The following is an 11,176-nucleotide window of genomic DNA, read 5'->3' as shown; positions in this document are numbered from 1 at the left end:
CTACAATTAAAAGAAGTCAAAACCTACAAAAATAGTAAGTTAAATTGAATCTTAGCTAGCTAGCAAGTACTACCATTAGGATACTATGTATGTAAATTGGCATGGAGTGGCTAAAGCCAAGCCAAGCAAGGCCAAAATCTTGTGTGCTAAAGAGAAAGCAATCTTTCAAATCTACATTGGTGAGAACATTAGAGTACTCCTAAAGTACATTGACTAGATAGAAAGACTAGAATTCACTTGGCTAGCCTCTTGCATTAATGATTTTGGTTATTTATTTCCTTAAAAATTAATAAATATACCTCCTAATAGAGATGTTGATCTCAAAATTGAGTAGATATTTGATTGAACAAGGATTCATTTTGATGAAAAATACTCACCTTGGGATGCACATGTCACTTGCCCCTTGCCCCTAACCAGGCTAGTGGAGACAACATTTAGTAGTCACTTATACATGTCTTTGCACTTGGCATCATTTGGACCCCATAGGATGCACAAACTCTCTAGCAATCTTACAATAGTTCAAAAAATTACATCGATCATCTTGATAGATCTTCCACAAGGTTTTGAAAATTCAACCAAGAATCCATATAGTCTAGGGAGCTTATCATTCTTTATTTTCATGAGGCAAATTTAGATTTCATCTTTAGTTAAAGACCTCTCTACGAGGAGCATGACCTTCAAGGAATTACAAATATCATAGCCTTCAAAGAAGTGATCCAATTTCTTCTCATACTGAGCTAGGATAGCGAATTCTCTCCCAATAATAGAGATTAGGTGACCACAAAACATCTCTAGAATACCCACATTATCCCTTATTAAGTTACCCTTCTTATCTTCCAAACTCTCTTTTGCTTGACTTTAAGTACACTAAAGTAGAAGGAGGATGGAGCATCACCTTTCACACCCCATTGTACCTTTACTTGCACTTTAGTAGCCTAGATTTCTTGATCCTTAGTGCAAGCCTCAACCTCAAGCAAGAGCATGCAAAGGATCTTATCACAAGGATCCAAAGTAATCAATGAGGTGGTCTTTGAATCTACCTCATAATAGAATGTCAAGGCCCCAACCCATAAGGATCGACCTAAGGGTCTCTATAATCCTAATATCTTTCTAAAACATTTCCATGATCTCAAGTACATTACTTCCCACATTGTTCCCCTAAAATAATGGCAGCTTTTATCCTATCCTTCTACACAAGCAATCATGTTCACTTAGCTCTAATCCTAATAATAACATAGAAATCCACTCAACTAATTGGTCCACCCATCCCTAGGATCATGATCACTTAGCTCTAATCCTAATAATAACAAAGAAAGCCACTTGAATGATTGGTCCACCTGTCCCTAAGATGGGATCATCCGGACCTCCATCCACCTACTTTCAATTCCACATACCCAACGTCTTTAGTTATCTAAGAAATTTACACTACCACATAGTAAAACACATACAATCAAATTCCTTAATTGGCCTATTATGCAAGGTTCGTAGAACATCTATTAAGCACATAGTGACAAAAACAATTGAAGACAATTCCTCTAGATTGGGGTTCAATTCTTTATTATAATCCTTGTGAGATTCCAACTTCCACAAAATTTATATGCTTCTTTTCTAGAATTTGAAGTCTTGCATTCCGAATTTGATGATGGGGATCAAAAAGTCATCCATCCCTGTCATAGGTTTTCACAAGCAAAATCATAAAGCAATCATAAAAAAGTAGTGCATACAATCCCCTCCAAGTGGTCCCAATTATTGAAATAACTTGGTGATATATCAATCTTAATATCAGTGGTATGAAAAACTTCAACTTCAAGGTTAACGTTATTGTTTTTACTTTTTCCTATCTTCTTATTTTGTTTTTTTTTTTGGGAAAGGGGGAGAGGGGTGTTCACACACAAGGGGGAGAAGGGGATGTTATAGCATCTATGCTTTTCCCAAAAAAAAAAACTATAGGTTACTCATATTATATATTGACTTTAGAGGCTTTAACCAAGGCGACCATCAAGAATAAGTATCCTATGCCTCAAATATTGATGAACTTTTAGATAGGCTACATGGTGCTAAGTTCTTTTCCACGATTTGTCCAAGGTAAGAATAACATCCTTTCAAAATCAAGCAACAAGATATTTTCGAGACATGTTTTATATGCTACAGCCATTATGAACTTTTTGTCATGCCATTCGGATTGACCGATGCACCAATAACTTTCAATCCACTAATGCAAGTTATATCACGGTCTTATGTGGATGACTTTTTAATTATTCTTTGATTATGTTCTCATATTCTCTAAATCAATTTAAGATCATGAAGTCCAATTGAAAATATACTTCAAAGTCTTCAATAAAATCGACTTTATGCCAAGAATAGCAAATGCATTTTCTACACAAAGTTGATCTAATATTTAGAGTATATAGTTTTAATAGAAGGAATTTCAATTGATTCTTCCAAGGTCAAAGATATTCTTGAGTTGGCAAGTCTCTAGGATGGTCAAGGAAGTCCAAGGATTTTCAAGACTTGTTGGATGGTACAACATATATATAACAATGAACATTTTCTCATAGCAGCACCCTTAACAAATCTTCCTAAGAAACACACTCAGATTATATGGCTAGTACAGCACCAAGAAATCTTTGATAAGCTTGAGGAATATGACATAACAACTTCTATATTAAAGATTCCTAAAATCACCTAGGAATCTAAAGTAGATATTAATGCAAATAGACTTGCAATCAAACGGTAGCTGGTACACGAAGAAATGCATGTGGCCACACTTCTAGAAAATTGAAGCCCTTTGAAGCCAACTATGCCATAGATGACCTGGAACTTCCTGCAATTGTCCATGCCCTTAAGCTATGGAGGCATTATCTTCTAAGAGCAAGATTTTTTCTAGTGAGAGGATCACAAGAGTCTCGGGTGGATCTTTACATAGGCTTATCGGTAGAAACTCTTTTGAGAATTTGACTTTGGAATCAAATGTATACTAGGGAAGGATACTACAACGACAAAAACGCTTTGAGCAAGAAGGCATTCTTACATATTATCCCAAGGGTAAGGAGCCTTAGAGTGATATATTCTCCTAGTGTTAACCCCATTCTAAACCTCACTTGACAAGCTATCTCTTATTGCATACCAAGCCCTTAGGGAGGCAATACTTAAAGGAGAAATTTTAGCCAAGGAGAAAGCCAAGATATGAGTCTATCGTGTGAATGGAAAATGACTCTACTTTTCAAAATCAACTTTGCATTTTAAGAATCATAAAGTCAAGATGAAAATCTTCTCGGAAGCACATATAGTCCAATAACTAGGACATCTTGGTTATGCTAAGACCCTTAATGTTATCTGAAGAAGCCATTGTTCTATCGTTGGGCTAGAATGAAGAGGGATATTTTGCACTATATTTTGCACTATGTACCGATGCCTATCTTGTCAGACAAGTAAGGATCAAATAATCAAAATTCTAGGATGAGTTCAACTCCTAGATATTATTTAAATGAAGTGTAAATCCAAAAGTATGGACTTTGTAGTCAATCTACGTACTGTTGCTAATGGGTATAATTTCTATTATAGTAATGGTAAATAGCTTAACAAAGGTAGCCTTTTTTGTCCCAGTTAAGACTTCCCATAAGTCCTCCAACATTGCAAATCTCTTTATCAAAAATATTTTTAGACTACACAAACTTCCCATGAGTATAGTCAACAACAGGGACTCAAAAATTAACGTCCAAGTTTTGGAGAGCCGAGCTATCAAAACCCAATTGTACTCCAGTACTACCTTCCACCCTCAAGTAATGGCCAAACTAAAAAATAAATTATATTATCAAGTATATTCAAGGCCTGATTGTGGGCATGAAACCCAAAGGTCGATTGAACATCTACCATTGTAGAGTTTGTCTATGATGCTGCCTGTCAACAAATGATTAAGATGATACCATGGCAAGTTTTGTATAGCCAAGAATGTTTAACAGTCTTAAGCATCTCACCTCCTTAAACCAACAAGTCAATGATATTTGCTAAGACATTAAGGCTACCCAAGATCAACAAAAAGCTTATTTAGATGCCAATGGAATGAAAGAACATTCAAGGATGGTAACATGGTTTACTTCAGGGTGATGCCTAAAAAGAGCTTGTGTACTTGGAAAAGTATACGAAACTATTCCAAATATGTGGATTCTATGAGAGTCCTAGGGTTGCAAGCTTGCAAGCCAAGAATTCCATAGCATCTTAAATTCCACAGGTTGTTCCAATTAGCATTAAATTCCATAGGCTGTTCCAATTAGCATACTCAAACCTTACATACCCAACTATGATCATAGTCTACAGAATAAATAAATTGCGACAATTGCTTAAGGAGTTTTTGAGATGCAACCTGAAAGGATTTTTGATACTAGAAAGATCCTTCTAGGAGTTAGTCTATGACAACACCTTGTACAATGAAAAAGCTTCTCCAAAGAAGATGACACAAGGATAGAAGAATCTACCCTTATGAATCAATACTCCCAATTACTCTACAGATGAGGATATCTCAATTTTTCAAAGGTGGGAAGACTATAATGGACTCGTTACACTAGCTACGTTCCTGAAGGACAAAGACACTTTTAGCGAGTGTTCCTCATGAAGCAAATAATTCTTACGTTTTACGACGGGTAACTTCAAAGATGTGTTTCCATCGGTATTTTCCGTTGAATTTACCCACCCATCTATAGGGGCAGGTGCCCAATAGGTACAGTTAGTTGTACATAAAAGCCTCATGTGAATGCCTTTTTCCTTTTTCCCTGTTGACACATATCGATACCTTTACCAAAAGGATATAAAGGATTGCACAGATGTGATTGATGCTCACTTCCAATCAAGGTTAAATTAAACATTAAGAGGGTGTTTTCTGGGGGTTGGGGAGGCATTATTACCACAATTTGGGCTATCAAAATCTGTATCTGGCTCAGGTTTTTTGTCACTTGTAATTGGGGTAAGGCTGATGTACATGCAAGTCAAGAGTAAATGTGTAGAAGTGCTTGGAAAGTACTCAGAAGTTGTGAATTAATTGCTTTAAATTATGGGTCCAGGACCACATACTCCTAAAGTGCTTGTACAAGTACTGAATAAGCTAGCTAGCAAAGATTTTACACCACCCCTGAACTGCATTGATATTGTCCTCTCTTTTGTCCTTTCCATTACTAGACTATAGCTTTTATAAAAGGGTCTTCTATGTCAATTTCAATGCATGGCTCATATATCCTGCAATTGAAGCCTTCACAGCCCACTCTTACAAAGCAAACAACTGTTTCCCATGTTCCAACACATCCACACAGAATCACCACTATCCCACTATCCTCTTCATTGATGCTAGCCCACTCGTGGAAACCCAACAACTGTTTCCCACGTTCCAACATGCCAATTGAGCTTCACACACATCAGCATGTTGCATTGGTGTCTATATGTACAACCACCATCTTTCTCATTAGTACTAGCTTGTCCAAACTGGACAGCTACTGTGTGTACATTGCCAGATAAGCCCTGTGAATGCTCCACATTTGCTGCCATGTCTCAGATCTCTTGTGATAACTCATCAGTCATTTTGGCCACTCTAGGACCACAAACCATTCATTCCTACATTGGTTACATCAAACATATGTGAGTGTAACCTTGCAAGTCTGTTGGGGAGCTTATGATTAGAAAGGAAAATACAGCCTTTTCACCCGATTATCATCTCCCAGTCAGTCTCTCTGGCCTTGACAGCAACATCCGACAGGGTTCCCATTTCAGAGAGCTCCTAAAATCAGAATATAGCCTTATTCTTCAAGGTGTTACAGAATGAGCTTGGGAGGTAAAGACACAACTGACCCCAACAGTGCCTTGGTGGGTAAAGACACCACTCACCCAAACACTTCCTTGGCAGTAGTGTTAGCTCACCCATACAAGAACAATCAGGCAGTCTTGATTTTGGGAATGTCTAACATCCAACTTGCTGTGGTGCAAGTGACTGCATGAACATGTTTGTATTAAACGCATGTCACAAACCAGGTCATTGGCCAGAGCCATGTGCCAGCTTGGACTACTGTAATAAAAATAAACTATGTTCTAAAACTGCCATACTTGTATACGTTCTAAGAGATTGTGACCAGTTATGTGCTCCAACAGCATTTCATTCATACTTAATCTGAGCTTCACCTGATCATTAGACATTCCTTTAGGTGCACAAAAGCTCTCCAATTCAACCAAGCACAGTACCAAGCCAGTATTATCATATTTAGGACTAAATTTTACATCATATGACCTACCAGAAAATTTCTATAAACCCAAGCTACTCCGCAATTCTTCCCCAGTAAACAAAAGTAGTACAGTTAGTCAAATCATAAATAACACATTGGTGGTACTTAACATTGAGCTATCTTTAGATTAAGATTTAGACCCCAAAAACTGATCCCAAGGATGTGGGATTGCAACCTAGTAATAAGCTCAATATTCTTTCACATCTTAAAACTGAGATGACTAGAATTTTGAAAGAACTTGCACAACCAATAGAGTCTTTGAGCTTATAGTCATTAAAATAACAAACTCCAGTAACTCCTCTCACAAAGTTCATGGCACAGCTTCATCGACTGTGCCTTCCCACTAGACCTAACTACTTGCACCGCACAGTTTGAAAAAAATGTTACAAATGCATATATTTATAAAGTGATGTCATATGAAGGTACAGATGTGCATAAAAATCTAGGTATCTTATTTCTGTGGAGTATTGCAACAAGATGTTGTCACTTGAGTGTCAGTGCTACATCCAGAGAGAGGCCACGTTCAGCCAAGCACACAGATTATCTTTCATGCACATCAATGTGCAGCTCTGGACACTGCAAGCAGCAAAGGAATACCAAAATGACACCCCTAAGAAAAGAGGGCACCAATCAATGTGCTGATCCTGGTTCTGTTAGGAGCTCTTGAACTCACGAAGGCCAGTGACTTCAGAACCTTGAATTATGCGGAGCCTCCGAACTGTATTGATGAACATCCTGTGATACCAGTAAAATCATCGGGTCAGCATTTGCCAAACTAGAAACTAAGTCTGTACAGTTGGACAATGCACAATAACGACATACACAGGTGGTTAAAACCTTACCCCCAGGGCACATCTCCTACAAGCATCCAGTCCCCTTCTTTGTCTTCATAAGTGAGCGCATGTTCAGAACCTTTCAAATACCTTGTCCCATAACCTGAACAAAATCAAACATCACAGCTAAGAATCATGGCCAAGGGAAATCTTCATCACTGTAAATAAGTGTAAAAGTGAAAAAAGTGTATATACCATTGTTAGCAAACATCTCCTCTAAAGCTTGAGAAAGACCTTCATAGGAATTGCAAGCATTCAGGTCAACTTTACGCCCGATAGGAACACCATCCATGTTAACCTTTACGTATACTGCAGATCGGTTGCAATCATCAGCAGAGCGAGCAGCAAGGGTGTTCTTCCGATAGGATCTAATTGGAGGCCAGCCAACAACTTGACCCCTGCCAAAATGGAATGAACAATAATTACCTCAACAGTTAGTGAATCTTCATATGGCTAGGTTAGACAAATCAAGTCATAGACATCTGAAGAATATGACTTCAGTGGTAAAACTATCATTACCGAATTCAAATGACCCTCCTTGGTCTGGACCATCCTAAAGATTGGTACATACCTTACCAATACAAGTCACTTACTGTAACTACAAAACAGAGAGAGACATTATCTAAATCTACTCATATCTGTTTTTAACAGAGAAACAATACTTACTTTGCTGGAGGAGCTTCTGATAAGAGAGACTCTTCTTTTCCAGATATTGTATGCTCTGTGTTCCATGAGGCATCCATAGCTTTTTCAACCTTTGGAGCCTGCGCACCTGAAGGTTTAGTACTAGACGAAGAAACATAAGAGCCAGCGGGCTGTTGTTCCAAGGCAGATTGCCAGGATGCCAGACCGTTGGATTTAGGAGCTGTCCAATTGGAAAGAAACACAGGTTTCTGGTGTGCAGTGTAAGTCTTCATGTCCCGGTCCTGCAATTGCCTCACTGCTGCAGCCGGGCCTCCTACTGAAGCCATGGTAATTCCTGGCCTGCCATCTTCAGTTACATAGAGGGCAGGTTCAACCATAGTTTCGGAGAATATGCGCTTCATGCCATTCTTAAGAGGAGGGGGCAGCACAGCATTTGCTGGGACATTCTCAGGCGCAGACCTTGGAACATCTGCAGCAGGATGTTTCGCATGTGGGGTGGCACCGCCACATGGGTAACTGCCTTCATGACCATGACCCATTCGACTGTACTGGCCTTTCTGGGGAACAGATGCATGTTTGTCCACTACTGCAGAAGCAATCTTTGCATCGCATGAGCCGCCATTGACATTCTTCGGAGAATCTTTGACGGGGCCCAAGCCCAGCTCCAAATTCAAGCCATCCGCAGCGACATCAGCATCAGTAACCTGTTGCAAAACGGATGAAGAGGCAGAGGAAGAGGATACCTCGGCCAAGCCGATGTAGTCATGCTCCTTGAGGGTAGATTCGCTGAGGTCTGAGCTCGCAGAGGGGGCAATGGCCTGGAGGCTGCGACAGGGATCATCGAGGTTGCTGCTGCTGCTGCGGGGATCGATGAGCGAAGAGGAGGTGCTGTGAGAAGCTCTGTCGGAGGCCGAGGAGGAGGAGGAGGCTTGGTTCCAGCCAAGGGGGAGGACATTGGGGGGCTGCTGCTGGGGCGGCGGTGGCAGAGGTGGCTGCGACGGCGGCGGCAGCTGATGGAGGCCGCCGCTGCTAGGATGAGACAGGTAGCCAGCAAGGGTCATTCGGTCCTGCCAAGAGTCTTGCATTACGTCCCGGGTGGCAGGGCATACACGAGGTCTGAGAGGGCCGGGGGGGGAGGACAAATGGAAGGGTGTGCGAGGAAGAGAGAAATAGACAGAGACAGTCAGAGGAAAGGCGGAGAGAGAGAGGCTCGATGATACTGATATACCGGGGCGGGGGGGGGAGGCGGGTGCGCTAGGGCACGGGGGGGGTATGGCGGAAGCCTGGAGGACAGAAAACAAGAAGAGGGCCGGGGTGGGGGCAAGGCGATGAAAAAGATGATTAATAATGCATCAGCCGGTCGGGCAAGGCAGGGACCGGTCCTCGCCTTTACACAGAGGTCCGTTACCGGAGCGGTCCGGCGATGAGCCGCGTGGCAAGGGAGGGTGGGGCCCAGGCCGCGGCCTCTGGCCCGCCCGCAGGGAGACAGCCAGACATGCTGCCCCCTCCCCATACCAATACGATTTTTATTTAATTGGAAAAATATACGCGAAATACGGCCTCGTATGCTGACGTGGCTCGGGCCCACCCATCGGCCGGTGTCCCCTGCCCACTTCGTGGCCGACCGCTTCCGTAGTTGCCTCTCTCGTCATCCTGACGTCCCCCCTTCCTTCCACGTGTCCTCTCCCCATTCGCCCTCCCCTCTCTTAACCAACATCAACTCCGAAAATTACCTATCGAAAGCCAACCTTATTATAATGAGTTCGTATTGGAGAATCGAGATGGTGGTTGGGCGAAATTCGTTAAAATATATAATAACCATTAGGCCGAAAAAAAATATTAGTAAAAACTCTGTGTGTGTGTGTGTTGTTTTCTCTCTCATGTAGTTTTCCTCTTCAATTATATTATACTAGGCGCTCCGCGCCTAGACTCGCCCCGGCGTCTTTGTGGGGAGGTTGGGGGCTGCCATGTGGCACCCGCCCCCAACCTCCCCTTAACTATTATATTATATATGACTTTTTTTTCTCTCATAATTTTTTACAAAGGATCATCAAAGCATTCTTGATTGATGTGTTCTTTTGTATTAGATATGAACTTTTTTTCTCTCTCATAATTTTTCTCTTCATTTACATCATATATGAATATAAATAACATGAATATATATTATGCAGAAGAGCTCGATATGTTTTTTTTTTTTTTGGGGAGGGGGGGGGGGGGAGGGAGGGGCATATCCTTTCTGCAACGTTTGATTGCTGTAGGGGTTTTACAAATTTTCTCTGAGCTAATTATTTCAAGAATTCGAGGACTTTTATTGGTTGTTTGGTTGACTTCTCCCATGTCAGTAGCAAAATGGTGCTAACATTGTCATTTCTATCTTCTTCCATTCTTTTTCAATTGCAAAAGGTCTCTTTTTCAACTGCTTCTTCTACTATTCTAACCAATGAGACTAATAATAGTGATATAGTTGCTATGTCTAATTTAATTTTTCAATCGTTTTTTATAATAACAGTATTTTTGTTATTTTTTGAATATTCTAGAGAAAGGGCAAGCCTTATAATAAGGTTTTCCTTATCACTAGTTATAATGTATGGCACAAATGTACCTTAAGGGTGTTGTAAAAAGCAAAATACTTTTTTTTCATGAAAAAGATGTGGCTCATTGTATTATTTAGAAGAACTTTACAAAGAAGTACATGTAAAGAGAAAAATACTTGCATCAACCCACAGTATAATGTGTAAGGACCAGGGAAGCCTATGACAAAGTTCATTGCCAATTTGGAACTGTTCTATGTATCCTTGTTGCCTTTTGCCTTCTCTTGCAATCATAATAATCCCAATTTTATTTTCTACTCTTTTGACCTTGTGATTATCTCTCCACCCTAGTGCTCACAAAAAACATTTTCTCCAACCAATGAAAATAAAGGCAAGCTCTCAAAGTAGCTAATTTTTCCATTCAAAATCCATATGAAATGTTAGTTTTATAACTAAAATACTCCAAAAAAAAAGTAACCTTATGTAAAGGGCATAAAATAAAACCTAACCAATATTTTAGAGTATGAGTCTACACCAATACACTAAAATGTCATTTCCTACAAGCATTGCCTCCTCCCACAAGACACACATGTGCTCTCTCTCTCTCTCTCTCTCTCTCTCTCTCTCTCAAAGCTCCTCAAATGTCACCCCTTAGAAATCAAACTTAGGAGACACAACCCCATTGTACCTCTCGGTTAGACCACATTGCCTATGTGTGAGTCTTGCCTCATTTTTTAAACTCATCATAATCTCAAAGCACTCATTGCAGTTTATTTGCTCCACCTTTATAATCAATTGTAAGGTGCCGCATCTACTTCATCCCTCGAGCCACACACCCCCTCTAGATTCAACTAATGTGAGCTACATTAAAAATTGCAAATACACTTAGTAAATCTTCCCACTA

At 40.3% G+C, this 11,176-nt stretch overlaps 1 protein-coding gene across 1 annotated transcript; it reads right to left on the bottom strand.

Annotated features, from left to right (window-relative positions):
* Positions 1 to 6,633: 6,633 nt before the first annotated feature.
* LOC148019099 (uncharacterized) lies at positions 6,634 to 8,974 on the bottom strand. The gene is made up of 4 exons (XM_087701680.1): positions 7,763 to 8,974; positions 7,292 to 7,494; positions 7,106 to 7,199; positions 6,634 to 6,998 (listed from the first exon to the last, which is right to left on the bottom strand). The coding sequence occupies exons 1-4, from the start codon at positions 8,824 to 8,826 to the stop codon at positions 6,917 to 6,919; spliced, it is 1,443 nt and encodes a 480-aa protein (XP_087557806.1). The 5' UTR covers positions 8,827 to 8,974; the 3' UTR covers positions 6,634 to 6,916.
* Between the last annotated feature and the right edge of the window lie 2,202 nt (positions 8,975 to 11,176).

Source organism: Lygodium microphyllum, chromosome 20, assembly GCF_053477565.2.
Source record: "Lygodium microphyllum isolate KBCC chromosome 20, Lygodium_microphyllum_v1.1.10, whole genome shotgun sequence".
Taxonomy (NCBI): Eukaryota; Viridiplantae; Streptophyta; class Polypodiopsida; order Schizaeales; family Lygodiaceae; genus Lygodium; species Lygodium microphyllum.
The sequence above is the reverse complement of the archived record's forward strand: the minus strand, read 5'-3'. Positions and strand labels throughout refer to the sequence as shown.

Bases quoted from the DNA above. Each gene is read 5' to 3' on its own strand.
- LOC148019099 (XM_087701680.1), bottom strand. From the start codon at position 8,826: ATGCAAGACTCTTGGCAGGACCGAATGACCCTTGCTGGCTACCTGTCT. The intron at 7,495-7,762 runs GTAAGTATTGTT...CCATTTTGGCAG, and splicing joins TCAGAAGCTCCTCCAGCAAA to GGGTCAAGTTGTTGGCTGGC. The intron at 7,200-7,291 runs GTATATACACTT...GATTTTGTTCAG, and splicing joins GGAGATGTTTGCTAACAATG to GTTATGGGACAAGGTATTTG.